The 24,575-nt window shown below is 36.7% G+C and overlaps 2 protein-coding genes across 4 annotated transcripts; both read left to right on the top strand.

The window, feature by feature from the left end:
* The first annotated feature begins 1,235 nt into the window (after window positions 1-1,235).
* Window positions 1,236-15,669, top strand: YIPF5 (Yip1 domain family member 5). 3 transcript variants are annotated; one of them, XM_082651252.1, is made up of 6 exons: window positions 1,236-1,387; window positions 1,906-2,025; window positions 9,916-10,088; window positions 10,943-11,088; window positions 12,856-13,037; window positions 14,753-15,669. In XM_082651252.1, exons 2-6 carry the CDS (start codon window positions 1,916-1,918, stop codon window positions 14,913-14,915), a joined length of 774 nt encoding a protein of 257 aa, XP_082507378.1. In that variant the 5' UTR covers window positions 1,236-1,387; window positions 1,906-1,915; the 3' UTR covers window positions 14,916-15,669. The 3 variants fall into 3 exon arrangements, with proteins under 3 accessions (XP_082507378.1, XP_082507379.1, XP_082507380.1); XM_082651253.1 differs by lacking the exon at window positions 1,236-1,387 and adding an exon at window positions 1,472-1,603; XM_082651254.1 differs by lacking the exon at window positions 1,236-1,387 and adding an exon at window positions 1,588-1,603 and having other exon boundaries at window positions 1,906-2,021.
* Window positions 5,738-6,280, top strand: LOC309820904 (low molecular weight phosphotyrosine protein phosphatase-like). The gene is given in 2 exon segments (XM_082651979.1): window positions 5,738-5,810; window positions 5,813-6,280. Coding segments are annotated over 2 exon segments (480 nt in total). The 5' UTR covers window positions 5,738-5,746; the 3' UTR covers window positions 6,229-6,280.
* Window positions 15,670-24,575: the final 8,906 nt, after the last annotated feature.

Here is a 24,575-nt window from a genome sequence, read left to right as displayed (position 1 = left end):
TACTTCTCTGGAGCCTATCATGGGGGGGGGGGCGGGGGCGTGGTGGCGGGTATAACACCAAAAAAAAAAAGTTTCCAAAAAGAAAAAGCCTACCTGACTAGCCATGAAATTGACTGATATTCTCAAAATCCCCAAGCGGCTTCTGCAGGATACCAAACAAACAATAAGGAAAATTTAATCATGTAACAATTTTCTTGCTTGGCTTCTCATTTGGGGCAGGGGTTGGAGAGGAAAGAAAATCCAGTAAACACAGTAATTGCTTTCAGGAACAGAAGCAGAATTTGAGTAATATCTTTATCTAACAATTCATTCCTAAGCAAGTAATTTTTAATGCTCATATTCTTGTATTCTATTCAAATTTGAGAGTAATATCTCTTTCGGACAGGAAAAAAGGGAAACATTAGAAGAAACAAGAGAGACTAGAATTCTTTCAGTAAGATCACTAAGTAGATGAAGCGATAGATTATTGCATATTTTTGGTAACTAGAAACTCCGCTTCCTAGATAATGAAGCTTAAAGAAAGTACAACCATATAATTTATCAGCCAAACTGGAATATTTCTGAAAATGAAAAGGGGACAAAATTAGTAATTATGTTGGAAAAAACAGGCATAACATAGGACAATGGGGCTGTCCCCACCAAATCAGGATATAGTCATTCCACCTAGAATTCTGCAGATTGTACCTACATCAATAAATTCTAAAATTATTTTTAAAAGGTGGTAAGTTAGATAGTTGCATGAGCAATTTCAGAAATTCTTTGATGGAGTAGAAAACCTCAAAGGGTAGCTGCCTGTTCCTCTCTAGCGTACACTCCTTGGTTTTTTGGTTTATGTCCTTTTGCTACTGTTATTTTTGTTTGAAGGCAAGTGTGTTTCTTGCTATCTGTTTATTTTATTTTTCCTTGTTTGTTTCATGGGGGGGGTGTTTGTATGTGTGTGCGTGTTGAGAGGCTCTTGCACGCTTTCACCCAGGCACTCGGTCTACTAAGTAACTCTCGCTCTCAAACAGCAACTAACAATTGCTGCGCCTGCGCCTTTCTGCCTCCACCGCTAACTAAACCGCCGGAAGCTTTTCCCTCTTCCCATTGGCCCTCTGCTGAACTAGTTGGTCGATACTGCGCATGCTCCATATCGTACCCTCGTTCCCCCGCCCCCCAACTCTCTCCATTGTACGCCCCGGGCGCAAAGTCGCTAACACGCCTGCGCGAGGGGGCGTGCCCCGGAAGCAGTTCTTTAACCTGCTGACACGTAGCAACGGGGCTAGTACAGGGTCCTTAGTTGAGTTTGGGGGGTTACTGGAGGCTGCCGGAGCTGCCGGAGCTACCGCCGCCACCGCCTCCGCATCCGCCGCCGCCGCCTCCGCTTCCGCCGCCGCCTCCGCGTTTGGTGAGTGCCCAGTTCCGTGGCTCACTGTTTGGTTTCTCCCCGGACCTGGGCAGCGCGGCTTGTTGCCGCCTCTCGGCACCGCGCCCCGGTCCTTTCGCTCAGACCTTCCCTCCCTTTCGGGCCTTGCTTTGACGAGGCCCGTGCAGGAGTCTGCGCTTTCCTGGCCGGCCCAGGCCTTGTTTTGCAGGAGGCTGTCGTGTTGTCAGCTGTCCAGAGGTGAGGAATCATCTTTGTTGTTGTTGATATTTTAGACCCCACGAAACTCCTCCTCCCACGTCCCTGCCCCGAACCCAAGGCATATCAGCTCCTTGAAGTGGAGGTGTCTTCTCGGGCCTCGACTTAGAGTCTAGACATTTCTTTAGCACACTCCACCCCCGACCCATCTTACAGATGCTGCCCCCCCAAATTTTAGAAGTTATTTACTGCCTTCTGAGGGTATTTGCTTAAGTAAAGTATCAGGACAGAATTCAGGGAGGACCTTGGGCATAAGCAGTCTTTGCTGTTTCTTTTTATTGCAGATCATTTGCAATGTCAGGCTTTGACAACTTAAACACGGATTTCTACCAGACAAGTTACAGCATCGATGACCAATCACAGCAGTCCTATGATTATGGAGGAAGTGGAGGACCTTATAGCAAGTAACTTTTCAACTTTGCCCGTTTACTTAGTTGAGATTGCATTGAAAGCATGTACCCCGAATGTTTGGTTCTGCCTAAGAGTGAATGTGTGAACATGTTCCGTATCAGGAACGTGACTTTTCATAATCTTTATACCTCCGGAAAGATCTGTGACACTTGTTTGGGTTGGAAGGGATTGCCCTATTTAGGGTTTGGTATCTTATGCACAATTTTCAGGTGCGCCATGAGTGGAAAAATAGATTCTAGAAGAACCTTTTTCTAGTGACAGTATTTGTACATCATTTAAGATATGGATAGAAGTTTTAAGTACCTAGAAGATAGGCTGTTTAGGTCACAAGACGAGTTAAAAATTAAAGTCTTTTGACAGCTTGTTTAGTAGCTAAATCAGTCCAACTTTCAGACTTTATCAACTGTTAACTGAAAGCACTGAGTGACACTATTGAACAGTGTAAGCTCCATACTATGAATCATCAGGTGGTTTTCATAAAGCAGCTGATAATCACTTTTATTACTCCACACACCAAAACTTTATGATCAGTCAGTACACACAAATTGCCGGTTACAGACTGAAGTGAGGGGCACTCAAAACCTTTCATCCACGAACTGTTGAAAAAACAAAACCAAAACTCTGTTCTTTTTGTAGTCCATGGTGTTTGTGGCAAAACACTTAAAGCTTTTTACCAATCTCCTCTAGGACATCATATTCTTAGTTTCTTAGGTCCTTAAAGTTAATCTTATCAGCCTGCCATCCAGTGAAGGCGTTTCCTATACCAGGCCTACTTAACCTTTTTTAGATAGTCCAGGACCACTTTGAGAATCTTAGGAAAACTGTGGGCCTATTTCTGAGAAATATATGCATGCAAACACCCACAGTAATGTGCATATAATGTCCAGACAGTTCGTGTGTTAGATGTCCATCTATGGACTCTGAATTAAAAACCTAATGAAGATTGTCCTAGGTTGAGGGCATGGAAAGGGTGCGTATCCAAACTGAGAGAAACATTAGTACTAGAATGTGTTTGAATTAATAAATCTGAATGAAAGTGCCCAAGAATTTAAAAAAGCAAAAATCAAATTCAGCCCCACAGTATCATTTGTCTTGTATAGGCCATACTTTTTACAAAACAAAACTCCTTGAATCTGCTTATTTTTTGATACATTCTAAAGCTTCCCCCCCCCTCTAAAATTCAACACATTGGACAATGGGAGTGAACATGTAAATAATGCTGTCTGTGAACCACTTTTTTTTTTCTTTTAAATTCTCAGTTACATGCCATTGAAGATTTATCTCTTTTATCAGTTAATTGGGCAGAATTGGAAAAGTCATGTTGAGAAATTTCCACTCATTTATTTACCTAAATATGTGTTTCTTGTGATTGTTCAGTGTATGACAGGGCAGATGAATATAAGATTGGTCAGGGTGCTGCAACAGGGGTTTGGAAAACCTGTCTCTGTATGAGGGCCTGTTTTTAACCAAATGATATTGATGTTTGGACTCAACAGAATTATTCCATTTAGATTGCAGCCTCCTAGCTTTATCTGTCTCTGCCTTTCTTTCCTATGTTTCTTTCTTTCTGTCCATGTTTGCATCTCTTAAAGGTGTGACTTATCTTTTCTTTACACTTAGCATCTCACTTCAGTTCTCCACAGAGCAGAATATCTAAAGATATTCTCTTGCTAACTATTCTCACAATTCCGTTCCAACCATATCATGTACCACTAAGCATTGCTTCTGTACTAGTGAAAAAGTTTCATTCCAGGTGCTTATATAAACATTACTGCCAGTTAATGAATGTGAGTTTATAGATGATGCTTAGGAAAATAAGAAGCCTAATGTGTTAGCAGTAATGACTGGGTTTCTGAACTTTATAAAAAAAAAAAATTGAACTCCTCTATATGTACCTATATGTATTGTTTCTGCACCCTAGTGACATTTTTATGTCCGTGTCAATTTATCAAATAACGTTTTGTTTGTTACGCCAACTTGGTAACAAGGATCAGCTAACTTTTATCTCTCTATTGATGAAAATCTAGGTTCACATAGCATCTGACTTGGATTGTCTTCAGATTTGACTTGACTTATTATTAGTCCCTAGTTCTACATTTGCCCTATGAAGTCAGCTTTAACATTTTGCATAATTTCCACTCTGGGTACTGTACATTCATACATTCATACAACAAAAAATAAACCCAAATAGTAAAAGGTCGTTTGATCTCAATCTGTCATATTGGACAGGTTCCACATTGTATTCTAGATATGCCTATAAAATATTTAGTAATACCAATTACATATTTTTTAAAGTCTTGAAAGCTAGTATTTTTTCATCTTCCGAAATAGCTAATAACACCTTTATGGACTATGTAAGGGTTTTGATGAACTTAAGTAGTCAACCCAGTATATTAAGACGCTTTTTGTCTTTGTTGTTGATACTGAGTGCTTCTGAGAGTATTGGTTTACATCTGCTGCTTTTCCTGCTGTAAAAGTGTTGATTTAGACTATAAAGGTCATGTCTACCATGCGGTGTTTTAGTTTAAAACCAACAGGAGTGAGTCAGGAATTTTCCTGAGCAGATCCTGCCAGAAAAGAAAAATTGTAAAATTCCACGGTGTTGTCTTTGTCACCTTATATCCTGAAGAAGGAATGATGGTGCCACCTTTAAAGCTCTTATTGCAGTGTTTCTTTTCCTTACATGAAATTTATGGGTCTGCATCAGTGTTTCTGAAGTGTGGCCTGCAGACCCAGAGGGTTCTTGAGACCTTTCAGGAAGACGTTAAGGTCAAAACTATTTTTGTAAAAATTCTAAGATGTTATATACCTTTTTAGGTGTGTTGAGATTTGCACTGATGTTGCAGAAGTAATGACTGGTAGAACTGCTGTTACCCAAATATGAGGCAAGACAATGGCATCAAATTTTTCTAGTAATCGTTGTATTCTTCATCACACACTTGTTGGGGGGGGGGTGAGGGGAATCATTTTCACTTAAGGATGCCCTTGATGAAGCTGCAAGAATTATTGTTTTATTAAATGCTGATCTTGACAACACACATTTTTAGAAAAGTCTGTGTGACAAAGTGGGAAACAGTCCTCAAGCACTTCTACTTCATACTGAAGTACAATGATTATCTCTAGGAAAAGCCCGTGTACAATTTGAGTCACAAGTTGATTCAGCCACTTTTTTGTGGAAACCATTTTTATTGGAAAGAACATCTGACAGACAAACTATGGTTATTCAGACTTGAAAATTTTCTCAAAAATGAGTGAAGTGACCTGTTACTTCAAGGAAAACAATTGACAGTATGTGTGGCCAAAAATCAATTTCAAGTTTTCAGGCAAAAATGAGGATTTTGGAAAACTTGTATCCATCATTGTGAACTTGTCAGCTTCCCAATAATTAACCATTTTCTGATGAGATCAGTGGTGATATTAACAAAGCTGATTTTTAAAAATTTATATATATATTTTATATTAAGTGTGTCAATATTTGGAAGAGCTGCATAATTCATACTATTATTTTCTAAATGAGCAATGCATGGTGTTACAAAATCATACATGAATAATAAAGGATCCAGTTAAAGTATAAGACAGATCAGTTTATTCTAATACAACAGAGTTCATTAGCATTGTTTCTATCTCCATGTTGCAAGTTAAATTTAAAAAACTACCACTTTGCTTTGCATTTTGATGTATCAAAAAGAATATTCGCTCTATGCACGTGGGAAGATGAAGATGGCCGAACAGGTGACCAAGTCAGTGCTGTTCATGTGTCTGGGTAACATCTGTCAATCATCATTGCAGAAGCAGTTTTCAGGAAACTTGTAACAGATCAAAACATTTCAGATACTTGGGTCATTGACAGTGGCGCTGTTTCTGACTGGAACGTGGGCCGGTCACCAGATCCAAGAGCTGTGAGCTGCCTAACAAATCATGGCATTAACACAGTGCATAAAGCAAGACAGGTTACCAAAGAAGACTTTGCCACTTTTGATTATATACTATGTATGGATGAAAACAACCTGAGAGATTTGAATAGGAAAAGTAATCAAGTTGAAAACTGCAGAGTGAAAATTGAACTACTTGGGAGCTACAATCCACAGAAACAACTCATGATTGAAGATCCTTATTATGGTAATGACACTGACTTTGAGACTGTCTACCAGCAGTGTGTGCGGTGCTGCAGAGCCTTCCTGGAGAAGGTTTGCTGACCTGGGTCCAGTCCTGCTGTGGCCCAGGCTCATCCCACAGGCCCGCATTCTCAGTCAGGTGTCACAGTGTCACCATTCCCTAGCCAAGGCTGCAGCCCTTTCTTCAGTTAACTCACTGTTTCTTACCTTAAAAAATAATTGTAGATGGAAATCGGTTGTTGTATTTGGCGGAAGAATAAATAAAAATTTTTGATTTAGACAGTTTATGGGGTAAGTGTTCTTAGACTAGTTGAACCTCCCACTTTGCCCCAGTTACAGAAATAGTGGAACAAACAAAATAGTAGAGCAGCAAAATAGAGCATAATGAAGTAAAACATCACTGTAAGGCCTATCAGCATCTGAGCCCATTGGCACTTCAAGAATCTGCACTACCTCTTCCCTCTGTGTGGATGGGGCCCCTGCCCTGCACTCCCTCTTGATGTCAGGGCCTGGTGTCCAGTGATGTTGGCAAGAAGTGTTCATATATGCGCAGGGTGCACACTTGTGCATTTACAGGAGAGGAAGGAAGAAGATTTGTGGGATTAATCTTCAGCACCTTCACTCCTTAGTTTGTGTCTGTCTAGTTGATTTCATACGGAAGTCAGCTTAAGTGTTCCCGTTTGAACCACTTTGCCTCTGGAAATGTAATTATGTCTGGGAAGAAGGACACTTGTGTGCTGGTTTACCTTAGGGTCAGTTTGGGGATGGCGTCTGCTTTTACATGCATGTAATTAACCTGAATGTCAAATTTAGATCAGCTTAGGTGGGAAAAAAAATAATAAGTGGGAAAAAGTCCTTGTATGTTGGAATGCTTAAATATTGATATGTTAAGTATTCTTTTATCAGTGCTTAGTTTATAGGCAAATATAGGTAATTTCTGTGCACTTGGAGATAGGTGATCTAAAATTCACATGAATATATGTCAGAAAAGATTGTTTTCAAATAAACTGGGGAAATTACAAAAATACAACTAAGGTAAAAAAAAAGAATATTCATGATAATCTGGAAAGGTTATTAAAATACTCTTTTCCAACTACAGGTCTGCAACACTAGATTTTCTTCAAATACTTCAACTAAAACAGTATATCACAACAGAATGAGTGCAGAAGCAGATATAAGAATTTGCAGCTGTCTTATATGAAGCCAGACATTAATGAGATTGTCAAAAATAGAATACAGTGCCACTTTTCTCAGTAATTTTTTAAAATAATTTTTTCATAAAAATGTTTATGCTAACATGTAATGGATTTATTGTTACTTTAAATGAATTAATAAGTATTTAAACATTTCTGTTTTAATTTCTAAAATAATAAATATTGATAGATATAACCCACATAAAAAATTTTAGGAGTTCTCAATAATAAATTTTAAGAGTATAATGGGTTCTAAGATCAAAGACTTTGAGAACCACAGGTTTATGTCATTCTTGTTTTTTCTGTTGCATACACATTGATATTCTCTCTCTTGCTCTCTTTGGAGAGAGAGAGTATAAAATGCAATTTGTTTATGCAGATTGTAGAAACCTCCATATGGAGCTTTTCTAGCTCTTTCATAAACTCCAAGGTGGGTTTATGATGCATCCTAACAGAGATCAACACAATAGCATATTTTACTAAATCAGAAAATGTGAGTTCTTGTCCTAATTCAACCAGCTAGCCCTGTGGAAACTCCGTGTGTGTGTGTGTGTGTGTGTGTGTGTGTGTGTGTGTGTGTGTGTGTGTGTGTGTGAGAGTGAGTGAGAGAGAGAGAGAGAGAGAGAGAGAGAGAGAGAGAATAGTAATCAAGATCCTTGCATACCAGAATGACTGGGAAATGCATGTATAGAAAAGGATATTATGGCTGTCTCTGTCAGGTAGGATTTGAGGGTAATTTTTTACTACAGTTGTTATAAGAGCTGGCTATTGGAATTGAAAAGTCTAGTTTTGAATCCTGGCACCACCATGGACAAATCATTTTAACCCAAATATGTTTCCACATTTTTGTAATGGCGAGGATGATAAAATTGACCTCCTAAAGAATTGTAGAGAGAATAATGTGAGATAATTCACATTAAAGACTTAAAACAGTGTTTTACATGGTAATATTCAAAAGGCTATTATTTATGTTTTTGGAAATTTTCAGTAGTTAATATATACCCATGTATTACATATGACATTTTAGAATTAATGAATTTCAACAAATAATAAATATACAGGATTTTTAAAGGTGCAAAGGTACAAAAGTTTATAACCTGAAAATTAAGTCTTTTACTTCTCCTGTCTCTGGGTCCCTTTACCTATATAATGGTGTATATAATGTACGTGTGTATATATATACACACATGCACATAGATATGCATACATATTCTAAAAAGCATAGTCACGGTGGGTGCATATGGTATATACTATTCTGAATATTAGATTTTTTCTTCCCCACTGAATATTTCTTGATTATCATTTCTTACGAGTACAGACAAAACTGCCTCACACCTTTAAAAAGGTGCAGAGTAGTCTGTGCCTATATCACAGTGTAGTTACCGATAGCTGTTTATATTTTGTTTTGGTTTCTACTTTTTGCTATTAAAATAATGCTGTAGCGAATTCTATATTTTATAGCTAGAAAAATAAATAGTATTTTTTTAAGCATGTATTGGACTAGCGTGGTAAGTCATGAGAATGAGAGCTATGTGTAGTTGAACCTTCATCTTTGATTTGCTTTTAATCAAGATGTTCAGTTAATTTAAAATTAGATTTAATTTTAAAATCTCAATAATGAGGTCATTAGATTTTTTATATTTTTCAAAAGGGAATTAAAAATTTTTAAAGATAATTAGACTAAAAGATCTCTAAGCCTTCTCAGCTCTCATTTTTAAAGTAGCTTACTTTTACAATAGTTACTTTACTTCTTTATTTCTTACCATTGATAGCTAAGTCATATTTTTCTGGAACATAGTAAAACAGGTCTTTAAAAGATATTGCTTCAATATCCTTCTGTTCCCTGTTGTTTTCATCACTAAAAAAGCCATGGTAAGGTTTCCTTCTAAAATGCAAGATTTGTTATAGTACATAGCAAAGGAGACAATAGGTATACAATTACTTTGAAAAATTAAAAGCACTATTTAGATGCAAGGTGTGCTAATAATGTTTGTATATTCAGAAAGCTTTCACAAAAAAAGAAGCTTGATTTTTTTCCACTTTTTGAAATTGATGGTTGTTCTTAAAGAGATTTACCCACTTGCAAAAAATAACATACTACAGAGAAGAAAGAAGAATGATTTTATACTCATTCATTCTCATGGAGAGATCTGAGTTACAGTGGAAAATTAACGTAACGTGCAGTACGAAGTCTGTCATCCTGAGTTTTTATTCATAGTCTTGGGCATAAATTTTATTTCACAGCTATCTTTATGTATGCTCACTAAAGGGGAAAGTACAAGAAAACGTTTACGTTTTCATTTGTTGACCTCCTGATGTTTAAAAACTTAATAGTTTGTGAAATGCTTAAGCACTGCATAAGTGAGTTTTAACATCATCAGGAAAATTCTCTATAAAATACAGACAACTTATTGTAGATAATCAGCTTGATCTTAGTAATTAATTTCAACCACCGTTTATAAAAACTGGCAAAGAGATATCCTGGGAATTGCATGACTAAGATTTTCTGCCTGTTGGGAATATCAGTTTGGGGCGTTGACATAATTCTGAGAAATGTAACTTACTTTTATTGTAGACAGTATGCTGGCTATGACTACTCGCACCAAGGCCGGTTTGTCCCTCCAGACATGGTGCAGCCACAACAGCCGTACACCGGGCAGATTTTCCAGCCAGCTCAGGCGTATACTCCAACTACGCCTCAGCCATTATATGGAAACAACTTTGAGGACGAGCCACCTTTATTAGAAGGTACGATTGGTTGCAACACTTGATAGTACTCTATAGTACCCAGCTGGTCAGTGAAAATAAATCTTAGTTTGCAGAAGTTACCCTTTTCTTTGAAAGAATAATACTGTAGAAAACAGTTTTCTACTAAAGTGACTCATTTTGAACAGAGTGTATATGAAACCACATTGAGCCAGGAGGACCAGATTTTTAATAGATCTTTATAAAGTGATAATAAAGTATGTCAGTATATGAGCAGAGTAACTTTTACTTCAGATTATTATTGAAATTCTATCAGTGGAAGAAATGAGAGGAAATAGCGTGGTATTGATTATTCTGCACGGAAATAAGCTGACAGAGCTAGTAACATCACTGAAAAGTATGGTGTTTTTCAAATTGTATCCCGAAACACAAAATGCAGTAGTTCTAAAGTGTTTCTTGTTTTTTGATCAGATAACGCTTTGAAAGTCTAGTGAAAGCTATGCATACTCTCCTCAGAAAAAGGCACACACATGCAGAGAGACGTAGTTTTGTATACATTTTCACAGGAACTCCAGTGTTCCTGAAGCCTCAGGTATAGAGTCCCTTACTGTTAACACTGTCCATATATTCTTTGCTATGCAGACATAGCAGAGTGTCTGTTTCATCATGTCCATACCTGTTTCTAACATCAGACCAGAAATTGGATATTTGTGGAATAACCACCATAATCAGTAAAGACTGATATTGAGGACTCACCAAAATAATATCATCTGATATTGCTAGATCACTCCTTTGATATTGGTGGTTTCATTTTTTCTCCTGTTAGAACATAGATTCTGGTAAACTAAAAGTATATCACAAATCCTGATTGACTTCCTTATTTTCTTTTTCTTTAGAATTAGGTATCAATTTTGATCACATCTGGCAAAAAACACTCACAGTGTTACACCCATTAAAAGTAGCAGATGGCAGCATCATGAATGAGACTGACTTGGCAGGACCAATGGTTTTTTGCCTTGCTTTTGGAGCCACATTGTTACTGGTAAGATGTTAGTTGCAACTCTCAGTGTGAGATTAAATGTTCCACCAAGAGCCTTTATTGAGACTCTGCTTATACAGTCAAGTCTTTGATGTGTCTTAAATAGTATTGAGTTGTTTGAATTTGTACCTGTTCATTACTTCTCCACTGATAATAGATATAGTGTATTTAGAAATCATTTCTTGTTTCACTAAGTGCTTCAGTTATTAGGGAAAAAATATTAATAAATATCGTATGGCTTTAGTCTCTCATCAAAATTCCTTCCTTTCAAAAACTGACAAAACTTTTAGCTTATTGCTATTTTTTAAAATTTCATCATTAGGTGGTGTTTTGTTGTAGCAATGCTGGTCTTCTGTATATTATTTTAACATTTAATGAATTGAAACATTAAAGGCAACAGGTTTTAGTCCCTATCTCCCATCTCCCTAAGAATGTTAAAGCATATTGAAAATGAAAAGTTGTAAAGATAATCATTACTGTTTGTTTTATGTCATTTCTGAATTAGAAGAGGTAAATGACATAATGGATCGAAGATGGACTTTTTAGTCAGAAAAACTGGGCGTGAACTCACTGCTCCTACTCTACCCTTGAGCAAAGTCATTTCATCCTTCACCTCCCTCTCATAGATAATACTATGCTTCCCACCTAACAAGTTTGTTTTGGAGATTAAGCAAGACAGGTTATGTGAGGATACTTTGAAAAGTTTAAAGCACTGTATAAGTATAAGGTTTTATTATTACTATATGAGTGCATTAGTGAACTCAGCTGAGCCCTTTTAAACTTCTGCACTCTTACTCAGGTATTTACAAACAAATATTGATTCTAACAAAAATCCCAAGGATTTTGCTATTTAATGTAATCTGTGGAGACATTCTCCCAATTGAGTTTTATATGTCAAACATCTGACAAACCAGGAACTTTTTAAAGGCTTCTCTGTGGACTGATTTTAGTGATAGCATACCCTGAATACAATGTTTGTTCACATAGCTGGACTAAGAATACTAACTACAATTAAGCTAACATTCACTGCCCTAAGACTGTTCAGTGCTGTCTTTTATAAGAGCAGAATCTTTAAGGTTTGTGTTTGTTTGTTTGTTTGTCAGAGAACTGTATAAAGCAACCAACAATTTGGAAAAACAAAGAAGAAAATATATTCCATTATATTCCTCTTGCCCAGTTATTAACCACTTTTCTTTTCTCCTCCCCTCCTCACAGAACCCTGGCTTCCTGCTTATCTTGGCTTCCTTTCTCCTAATTCCTCTAACACCCATGTAAAGTGAATAATGAGATTATTTCTGCTGTTAAAAAGATTATAGCTACATCTGCCAATGAGAATAAATTGCTTCAGGGCAATTTTGATGGAATTTGGGTACTTTCAAGTGATACTAGTTACTATCCAAACATCTGAATGGCTTTCCATCTTGTCTCTGTAGTTTATTTGCTTAAAATCAGCCAGATTTATTTTTAGAAATCTACTACTTTAGGTGATCATACCATGATTTTATATCTTTGCTGAATTCTATGCCAAGCTCAAATGGTAACTAGAAAATGAAAAACAATATCTGTGTGTTGGGAGGTGGATATTTTAAACTTCTTAAGAAGGATATAAAAGCCAGTCTGCTCACTGTTTTACTTCTCCGTATAAAGAATAGGTACCTTTGTGGATTTTAATGCTCACAAGTTGTATATCTTCTGTGAGTGCCATTTCAGGTGAAAGAAGCCAAAAATAACTATTTTGCCCTTAACCTGTAATCTTTTCTTTACCCATAGGCTGGCAAAATCCAGTTTGGCTATGTATATGGGATCAGTGCAATTGGATGCCTAGGAATGTTTTGTTTATTAAACTTAATGAGTATGACTGGTGTTTCCTTCGGTTGTGTGGCAAGTGTCCTTGGATATTGTCTTCTTCCCATGATCCTGCTTTCCAGCTTTGCAGTGATATTTTCTTTGCAGTAAGTGCTGGTCTTTATTTTGGGGGTTGATTGACTAATTCTGTGTAATAGGATTTACGTCACCATCAGTTTGAGATAAATCACTGATTCAACAACATATTAGATAGTGCCTCTTATATGTGAGGACTGTGTTTTATATTTCTCAGTGATGAATAATGGAAGTGAGAATAAGTTTAAAAATCTTTTATACCATCTCTCTTTTACCTATGATAAAGAATTTAGTTTTTTGTGTACTTAGCAGTGTCCATAAACAAATTGAACAGTGGTGATTGTTAACTTAAATACTGCATGGAAAAGGTCAAGTTGTTTAGAATTATACTTACCCTCTCTTTGATATTTTTTATACCATATCTGACTTCTTAAAGATATCGGGCAGGGCTTCCCTGGTGGCGCAGTGGTTGAGAGTCCGCCTGCCGATGCAGGGGACACGGGTTCGTGCCCCAGTCCGGGAAGATGCCACATGCTGCGGAGCGGCTGGGCCTGTGAGCCATGGCCGCTGAGCCTGTGCATCCGGAGCCTGTGCTCCACAAAGGGAGAGGCCACAAACAGTGAGAGGCCTGTGTACGACAAAAAAAAAAAAAAAAAAAAAGATATCGGGCATATGCTAAGTGGATGAATAATAAACACATATTCTCTCTTCAGCAGCTTTTTAACTAAAAATGGAGCATTCTTTTTATGGAAGAGGGTGTTACAAGCCTACCGTGTTCTCAGATGTACACAGCTTTAAATATGTGTTATTTTAAAATAATATTTTAGGTAAGGTTAAAAATAAAGGTATAGGGCTTCCCTGGTGGTGCCGTGGTTGGGAGTCCGCCTGCCGACGCAGGGGACGCGGGTTCGTGCCCCAGTCCAGGAAGATCTCACATGCCGCGGAGCGGCTGGGCCCGTGAGCCATGGCCGCTGAGCCTGCGCGTCTGGAGCCTGTGCTCCGCAGTGGGAGAGGCCACAACGGTGGGAGGCCTGCGTACCGAAAAAAATAAAAAAAACTTAAAAATAAAATTAAAAATAAAGGTATAAGTACAGCTAATAAAATTACTTCTCATGGCCAGTGCACAGATGGTCTCTCAACAGTTCAAGCTCCTCCTTGTGGCTAGTGCTGGACGACCAAAGATTGAGCTTTGTTACACTTTGAAAATGAAAGTTTAGGAGAAGAGTATATATCACCTATTTGGTAGTAGAGATTTGGCAGGATGATGGCCTCACAGTGTCCCTGCTTCACTCTTCTCATTTGTTAAGATCGATACATTTACATTCAAATTTTACACACAGTATTTTCTACTGAAACAGCGTTTTCCCACCGGAGTTAGTTTTGCAACCGGGGGACACTTGGCAATGTCTGGAGACAATTTCAGTTGTGAAAAACTGTGGGAGGCATGGATGCTCCTGGTATTTTACGGCTGGAGGCCAGGATGCTGCAGTAACTTCCTAACGATGGACAGATACACCCCCACAGCAAAAGCGCATCCACCCCAAATGTCAGTGCTGCCAAGGCTGAGAAATTGTGCTTGATTAAGGAGCAAGATGTGTTATAGATGAGCTTTTTATCACATGAAATAATGGAATTCACTGTGAGGTACATTTCAGTATTTGAAAAACATCTTGATTATTTCTGCGGATATCTACATGTGGATTTTTAAGTGCTTTTTTAAAACTTATGTAACTAATCTCATCTACTGTTTCTCTTCCCTCGCCCTGTTTTTCCTTGTCGGCTACAGAGGAATGGTAGGAATCATTCTCACTGCTGGAATTATTGGATGGTGTAGTTTTTCTGCTTCCAAAATTTTTATTTCTGCATTATCCATGGAAGGACAGCAACTTCTAGTAGCATATCCTTGTGCTTTGCTATACGGAATCTTTGCCCTAATTTCTGTTTTTTGAACTGAATTTATCTCGGATGTGGACATCATTGGGCCAAATAGCTAAAAGGACTTTGAACTCTTAAGTTGGACCAGCAAAGTGCTACAGTACAACTCTCGTGCAGATCTGATGTTTGACTCTTGGAGCAATGGAAGTAAATACGTATCTTTTGTTCATTTTTATAGAACTTTTGAATACTATATTGGATTTACCTGCAGTATGACTAGGTTTAAATGTTTGTGCTAATACAAATAAGAAGTGCTATTTCTTTCGTGTTCCTGCAGCCTTAGAAAAACAGCTCTTCTCCTTGCTAACATAATGTTTTTGATGGATTTTTATCAACTGTGGGAAACTAAGACTTATTGGAGAAATATTTTCCAAGGAGTTAGGAAATAAAAATTACCTGTATTCTCAAGTCAGGTGCAGTTGAAGCAAAAAAGTGATCCCAATGTAAAGTTTTATGAGTTTGCACTTCAAAAGTTTGACAGTCCTCTAAATTATCTCATGGAATTTTAGCTAAATTCAGCGATACAAGTAGTTCACAGTCTACCTTATTGTAGATGTGAAATGTGAACATCTCTTCAGATACTAGCATTAACTAAACCACAGTGACCTAGACTCTGCATTAATGCTCATAATTTGATCTCCATGTTTCCCAGGAAAAAGAAAATCACTAACCTTTTTTGCGAAGAATATTTAAAATGTCACAGTTTCAGTATTGCAGTTTCAATGTAAAGTACGTTTGATGCTTATTAATTAAAATTTTCCCAGTTGATTTAAAGTGTGTTGTTGAGTTTACTTTTGCTAACCCACTGTTCTCGGTGTTCCATTTTCTTTAACTAGGGTCTGGTTTTAACTTGTATTCCCAATTTATTTTAAGCTTTAAGAATAGTGGTCATCTAGTATAGAATCAAAAAATGAGATTAAACAAAAAGTAGTTTGCTTTGAGTTACATTATTTCCTTGTGTTGAATTTATTTGGTTAATATTGTCATGTTCTCTTGTCAGAAAGTCTGTAAGAAAATACCATATCTTGATGATTGGCTTTTTCTGGAGCCAGATTCTGATTTTGGACAAAGCTCAGTTATGAGAAAGATGCCATACTGGGAGGGAAAATGTTGCTCTTTTTTTTTTTTTTTTTTTTTTAAGAGGAGGCTTTCAGACTAAATAAAAAGAAATGCCACGCTGACATATTCATGGTTCTTTTTTAGAGCTAGTGTTCAACCATAAAAGGTTAAAATAATAAAACATACTTCTTACAAGAAGATCATGATTTCTGATCTCTGGAATTACATAAATTTGTTTTCCTTCATTAATATTTAATCTTCTGGAGGAACGTACTCACTAGTAATTAGCTATTGGCTGGGTTTTTAAACTTACCAAATTGTTTTAGAATATTTTTTATTATAATCCTTGGATAGTATCTTTTTTGCCTTTTTCAATTCATTTTATAAGTGTAAACAGTTCTTCCTAAGGTAAATGTAATGGGTGCCTTCTGTTAATATCCAGTTCTTCCTAATGAAAAGGGTAGATAATGCTTTGGGAATTAAAATCTCCCTCGGTTAGTTAGACTTAAGACCATTAATCTTCAGCTAAATTCCCCAAATGGATCAAACTGTTTTCTTATTTTTTTGCCTCCACCCCCAACAAAATAATTTTTAGTTTAAATCAATAATGTAGAGATTTTTGTTGTTAGTTGTCTTTTATTTAACCCCAAAATGATTAGTTGCAAAACTATTTTATATTCTGTCAGAATAGGTATACAGTGGAATTGCCTTTGATATGAGTTCTCAAGTTTGCTTGTTTACATGAAGAGTCATGCGTGACCAAAATTTCCCTTTTATAAAACTCTCTCATCAAAAATACAGTATATGTAGCCATATTTGTGCATACTTTAAAAACGGACATAACTGTGTCTCAGAAATACGACGTGGTAATGTTTTTCTCTAGCATCGGAATAGCCTTCTGCTGCTTCAGCTAAGTACCAGGAAGAGCATATGGTTTGCTTTTAGGTCCATTTTATACCCAAACCATGGATGTACCTTTAAGTACTGGAGATGCTCTCAGCATCACTAAAAGCTTAACCCAGTGACTGTCTCTGAGTAAACTCTTTGTGAGTGGATTTTTCAGGTTCACTCACTCAAGCGAGTGTGTTTATGCAAGCATGTATGCCAAAGACATGCAGTTGATTTTACATATAGTATAAACGTATATTTTACAACTTCGCTGTAATACGTTTACCAATGGGTGTTTTCAAGAGCTGTATAAGAAAGCTTATAGAAATAGGCATTCTTTTGCCAGATAAAGTTATGCAGATAATGAAAAATTCTGTAAATCTTTAAACACTGTCCTTACATACTGGTCATCCAATCAAAGAGAATTTTTTAAAATGTATCTAATGATTTGACTTGGGGTGGGATCTAAGTACTATGCATATGACATTTTGCAACTATAATAGGCATTGCTCAACTCATATATTCCAAAACTAAGTGAGGACAGTTATCTCTGTAATGTTATAGGATACTCAGACCCAGTCATGAAGAATTATGGGAAATCAAGATGATATTTGGAGATCTGCCTGTTGTCATATAGAGCATATCTAATGTAATGACTTGAACAATTTGCTTAACTTGCCGTGTGGGAGAAAAAATTATATATGACACAGTGCTTAGCCTGTTGTAAAGTTGTGCCAAAAGTTTTCCAAAAAAACGTAACTCGGTGTAGATCATCACATGAAGAGTACTTACCAAAGAACAGCACTGGGCCTTCCTTCAAGACTTTAGCTAGAGCAAGCTTCCTACCCAAACAGTAGCCCCAAGTGAAATCTGTCCTCACAAAGTATCCACTGATTCATTCTGTAGTGTCAAATTCCAAATCACCAAATGAACTCAATTATTGTAGATCTCAATTTATTTGGAAATGAAAGCTAAAGTTATTCCTCAAGCAATGTATTTGTATCTTAATAATATGCTTGTTTTCAAAGTAACTTTAAGAATGAAGCATTTAGTAGTAGGCAAAAACACAAGTACTTTTTTAGTCACAGTAGTTAATGAGAGTTTCTGGTTTTCTTTTTAGGATGTATTTAGGATTTGGGGGAAGGAGTGGCAATAACAAGATGATCAGGGTCTATTGGAAATGCCCTGAGGAAAAATTGGTTCGTGTGCTTTAATGAGTAGATAAGTATGATCTGTCATTAGCTTGTCAAGCATACAGTGTTGACTTTCAAACATCTTAAAACCTGTCCTCACCACTTTCTCCACAATCTAGGCTGTTATTAGTTGACACCACCAATGAAGAAATCACTGACTTTTAATCAGTTCTACTTCTGCCACCATCCAAATTATTGAAGTTTGAATTTTAGTGCATTAGTAATAGTACTTGAATTTCAATAAGTTACTTTGTTCATGAATAAATACCCAGTTTGTAACTGGGCAGTACGTAAAAACAAACATTAAATATTAAATTACTGATTTCTAGAGATTGGCAGATTACCTAGTCAAGTGTTTTATATTATTCTATTCTATTATCTTGGAATGGTGACCATAAAACCTGAAGAATGAAGTCAAGACAGTGTGTAGTTCTGACTTTTGCATCACAGATAGGAATATTTCTTCCTGTGCATGAAGTTCCTAGTCTAGTTAATAAAGAACATTACCTGCTGATGGAGCACAATGTCCTGTGTTTGTGCAAATAAATTAAAAAGATTACGTACGCAAATGAGGACTAATTAAATACAGAGTTCTCCTAATTTAAAAGCACAAATACTTCCTTGAGCACATTAGGTTCTAAAAATCGGATATTACATTTTTCATGAGTTTTATTAGGCTTACCTTGCATATATAATTTTTTTTTTTTTCTGAAACTACCACTAAATATGGTGATAGCTTGTAGGGTGATGAATTACGTATTAAGGCGTTATAATCGCTTTTCAACACTTGCAGCACAAAAGAAATTTTAAATATGAGAAAACAAAGGAAGTACTCATAAACATTTAAGATGCTTGTAAATTTATACCTAGTTGGCCTACTCTGATTCTCTTAAAAATAGAGAAAACAACATGGTTATTTCATTTTTTTCCCCAGGTAATTACAGTTCAAACAAATGTCTTTGTAAAATTTAATGACACATTTGCTTGTAGGTTTCAGTTTTGTGATTTTTGATATTATAGGACTTGGTAGCGTCTTTTCTCTAGGCAGTCAATGATCCTAAAAGCCCTATTATTTTAGTGCTTGCTTCGGCAGCACATATACTAAAATTGGAGCGATACAGAGATTACCGTGGCCCCTGCACAAGGATGACACACAAATTCGTGAAGCGTTCCATATTTTTAAGAGCTAAATGTAAGGCCAGACGCTACAAAACTCTTAGAGGAAAACATAGGCAGAACACTCTGTGACATAAATCACAGCAAGATCCTTTTTGACCCACCTCCTAGAGAAATGGAAATAAAAACAAAATAAACAAATGGGACCTAATGAAACTTAAAAGCCTTTGCACAGCAAAGGAAACCATTAACAAGACCAAAGACAACCCTCAGAATGGGAGAAAATATTTGCAAATGAAGCAACTGACAAAGGATTAATCTCCAAAATTTACAAGCAGCTCATGCAGCTCAGTATCAAAAAAACAAACAACCCACTCCAAAACTGGGCAGAAGACCTAAATAGATATTTCTCCAAAGAAGATATACAGATTGCCAACAAACACATGAAAGGATGCTCAATACCACTAATCATTAGAGAAATGCAAATCAAAACTACAATGAGGTATCACCTCACACTGGTCAGAATGGCCATCATCAAAAAATCTACAAACAATAAATGCTGGAGAGGGTGTGGAGAAAAGGGAACCCTCTTGCACTGTTGGTGGGAACGTAAATTGATACAGCCAGTATGGAGAACAGTATGGCGGTTCCTTAAAAAACTAAAAATAGAACTACCATAGGACCCAGCAATCCCACTACTGGGCATATACCCTGAGAAAACCATAATTCAAAAAGAGTCATATACCACAATGTTCATTGCAGCTATATTTACAATAGCTAGCACCTGGAAGTAACCTAAGTGTCCATCGACAGATGAATGGATAAAGAAGATGTGGCACATATATACAATGGAATATTACTCAGTCATAAAAAGAAACAAAATTGAGTTATTTGAAGTGAGGTGGATGGACCTAGAGTCTGTTATACAGAGTGAAGTAAGAAAAAGAAAAGCAAATACTGTATACTAACACATATATATGGAATCTGAAAAAAAAATGGTTTTGAAGAACCTAGGGGCAGGACAGGAATGAAGATGCAGACATAGAGAATGGACTTGAGGACACAGGGAGGGGGAAGGGTAAGCTGGGACGAAGTGAGAGAGTGGCATGGACATACATACACTACCAAATGTAAAATAGATAGCTAGTGGGAAGCAGCCACATAGCACAGGGAGATCAGCTCAGTGCTTTGTGTCCACCTAGAGGGGTGGGATAGGGAGGGTGGGAGGCAGATGCAAGAGGGAGGAGATATGGGGATATATGCATATGTATAGCTGACTCATTTTGTTATACCGCAGAAACTAACACACCACTGTAAAGCAATTATACTCCAATAAAGATGTTAAAAAATATAAAAGCCCTATTTTATATATTTTAATTTTCAAAATGGGAATGTTTTTATTTCCTTTTATGATTACATATCATTATAGTAAAAAGTAGTATTTCTCTTCAGCAGTAAATAGGAATGTATTATTGATAAGGTGTTTCAACGTGGATGACCCTTGAAAAGATGCTAAGTAAAAAAGCCAGTTGTGAAAGACCACATATCAATTGATTCCATTTATATGAATTTCTGGGAAAGACAAATCTCTAGAGATAAATCAGTAATTGCCTGGAGGTGAAGTGGGGATTCACTGCAAATGGGCAGGATGGAACTTCTTGAGCGCTGATGGTCGTGCAACTGTACGTTTATTAAAATCATTAAAGTGTACGCTTAAAATGAGTAGATTTCATGATATGTAAATTATGTCAAAAATTCTTTTAAGGCATGGGGAGAGAATGGGAGGAAGAACAAACTGCTGGAACATCTGTATTTTTAGAGTTCAAGAGAAGAGTTTTAGGATGGACTTTAATAGAGGGAAAAACAATATAGTACTTTTGCCCAGAGAAAACAAAATGAAGTAAAACTGCCCTCGCCTCAGATTTCACCCCCCACATAAGTCCCTTCAAATAGATTGGTGTGCATTTTATCAGACCATACACACAGGTTCCCTCTTCCCCTCCCCCTTTCCCCCAGTGGCTCCTATACATACGAATACACACATACATGTGCCTTGTTTTAGAATTAAAATTCATAAAACATAAAATTTATTTTAACAAATTTATAGTGTACAGTTCAGTTGCTTTAGTGTATTCACGATGTTGTACAAGTGTCATTACTATCTAATTTCAGAATATTTCCATCACCCCTAGAAGACACCCTATACCTCTCAATTCCCCACCTCCCAGACCCTGGCAACTGCTATCTGTTTTCCGTCTCTGGATTTGCTTATTCTGGACATTTCATACAAGGAGAAGCATAAAATGGGGCCTTTTGCTTCTGGCATCTTTCACTTTGCATATTGTTTTCAAAGTCAACTTCTTTTTTTTAAGCAATCTATTATAGGCATCATTATGTATGTTGAACATTGAAATTTCATTCTTTTTAATAGCTGAATATCATTATTTGAGTGGTTAAATTTACTTCACCAGTTCCCTACTGTTGAACAATTGGGATCTTTGTACCTTCTTTTAAAAATTGTAAGTAGTGCTGCATTTGTATTGGCATCTTTCATCACTGGAGTGTCACATTTGCTTCTAACAGTGCTGAGGTTGATCATTATTTAAACTCAGAGTTTAAATTCTGAGAATTTCAATAATTTTATTCCCTAACAGTTTTGTTTAATGTGAATATAGTTTTCTGTGATTTGTTGAAACATGCAAGTCGTTTGTACAGGCATTGCTCTTTGGTTCTCAATTATCTCAACATTTTTATTCTGCTCTTAAGCAGTGGAATATGAATACTGCTAAAAGTATGATGTCATACCCCCACCTCAAATTATTTCTGCATTAAAATGGAAGATTTCATTCAAAGTGAGATGCTTTTTTTTTCTTGCCCATTTAGAAGAGTCATTCCAACAGCATTTTTAGGTCAGTGTTTTTATATAGCTTTAAAAAAAATGTTTGAAATGTGCCCATTTAAAATTTCACCTTGAGTGGGTCTGTATGCCTATAAAATTTAGTCATTTCAGGACATCCTTGAACATTTAACTCTGCTGTGCTTTAAATTTTTTCAATATTCATCCCTTGAGATAAGAGCAAATGTATAGTATGATCTGACAGTGGCTCAAATTAGGCCTTGTTACCTAATGTGTTCCTATTTAAATTCTCAAGAATTAAATTTTATCACAGCAGCAGTTAAAAAGAAGCCTGAAATCAACATCTCCAATTCAGATATCTGCAGAAATCAGTTACATAAATTTTTATTGAGCTTTAAGTGTTGAATTTCTTAATAAAATGATTTAAAATGCATTCCTTCTGCTTTTTTTTTTGTCTTTGTGTTTGAGGGCATTTGTTTGCTTTGGCATTCTATTTATAATGTTCTATGCCTGTAATAATGCACTTTTTAAAAAACACTGTTTCTGTCCTGTTTAAATGTGGTACATTTTAATCACTACATGAGCATTCATATTGACCAACATACCCTAGCTTAAATGCCAGTTCAGATACTCCTTGGATGTTTATGTCTGTCACAAGGTCATGCTTAACCAGACTCAATTTTTATCATCTCTTCAGATCATATTCTATTCTGATACTGGTCTAGGTCACAGTCTTCCTAGTGGGATAACGTGGCTTTGGCTTTTTCTGTAAAAGATTCAGTCATTTCTATGGTTTAATAAAAGATTGAACTGCGTCTCCAATGAGGTGAATGGTATTTAAATGTGGCTATCTTTGATCATCTACTTTGAACCAAAATTAGAATTTATTTATTTATTTTTTACATCTTTATTAGAGTATAATTGCTTTACAATGGTGTGTTAGTTTCTGCTTTATAACAAAATGAATCAGTTATACATATACATATGTTCCCATATGTCTTCCCTCTTGCATCTCCCTCCCTCCCACCCTCCCTATCCGCCCCCCTCCAGGCGGTCACAAAGCACTGAGCTGAGAATTTAATATTTGACCTGAGTCACACTGATTTCCTGTTTTTTTATTTTATTATATCACAAAAATAAGAGATCATCATTTATGAACAAACCACGGAACCTCTGTCTTAACCAGGACCCAGCTAGAGGCAGAATGGGAATTGAGAGTATGAAAGTCAAGACTGAACTGAAGTTGATAGAGGGGAGTCTGGAGCCTTAAGAGAATCAGCAGGGGAAAGGTTGGAGAGTTTGTGCTAGGGAATTTGTTTTAATACTTATACTATGTCATATAGACATCAATATGAAATTTTTAGTGTATCAAAATAAAGCCTACTTACATGGTGTAAAAAGCAGTGAGTACTACCACATGTAAGATAGATAGCTAGTGGGAAGCAGCCGCATGGCACAGGGAGATCAGCTCGGTGCTTTGTGACCACCTAGAGGGGTGAGATAGGGAGGGTGGGAGGGAGGGAGATGCAAGAGGGAGGGTATGTGGGGATAAATGTATATGTATAGCTGATTCACTTTGTTCTAAAGCAGAAACTAACACACCATTGTAAAGTAATTATACTGCAATAAGAATGTTAAATATATATATATCAGTAAACCAAAATAATAAAAGCAAAAAAAAAAAAAGTGAGTACCAAAAAAGGTAAACAGTGGAAAGGTATGTTAATTCTTTAAATCAATTTTATAATGAAACTCAATTCTAAAGCAGTTTTTAAATATTCACGTAACACAAGGTAATTCTGGTGATATTCGATAGTTTGCAAAACCTCTCAGAAATCCATTTCAGCCTTAAGGTTAGGGAATTTTTCTAGCCACTGATTTAAATTGCTCATGCTGCAATTAGAGCTTGGGTCTTCTTATTGTCTCTTTATGGGAGATGGGATCAGGTCACCGTCCTTTAAGACTAGAGCTGGGGAGCTGTGGTCCCTGATCAAGATCTGGAAGAGAGTATCCGTGGAAGAGAGACCATTCTAATGGGCTTCATTTCATCTCTTCCCCGGGCTCAGCATGCTCTGGCTGCTGGTACTGCTCCAAAAATCATTTTTTCCACGTTGGCAATTATAATATTCTGATTCAGAGCAGAACCTATGAATCCGGACAATTAAAAAGCTATAGAAAGTAGACAGTTTTATCAGCATTTTAAAGAGGAACAATATAGCTACTGCCCAGGGTATAGCTTCTGTCCTTACCACTCTGCCTCTACCCTTTTGTCGTCTCACCCAGTCTTCAGTTTATGTTTATTCAAACTGTAACTGACTCTAATATAGAAATGGAAATGAGATGTATTTAGCATTTTGTGCATATCAAAGTTTTATGTTGCCTATTCTCAGTTCTTTAACAAAATAAATGAACTGCATATTTCATCTCTAAGTGATGGGGAAAATATTTTGGATATCTTTTTGCAAGGGATGTGGGGAGGAATGGGCCCTTGCTTTGAGGTTTTTCTGGTTCAATAACTGGGGGAATGTTTCCCATCCTTGTTCAATGAGCTTTCCCCACTG

Source organism: Grampus griseus (assembly GCF_964374135.1).
Source record: "Grampus griseus genome assembly, chromosome: 3".
Classification (NCBI taxonomy): domain Eukaryota; kingdom Metazoa; phylum Chordata; class Mammalia; order Artiodactyla; family Delphinidae; genus Grampus; species Grampus griseus.
The sequence above is the reverse complement of the archived record's forward strand: the minus strand, read 5'-3'. Positions and strand labels throughout refer to the sequence as shown.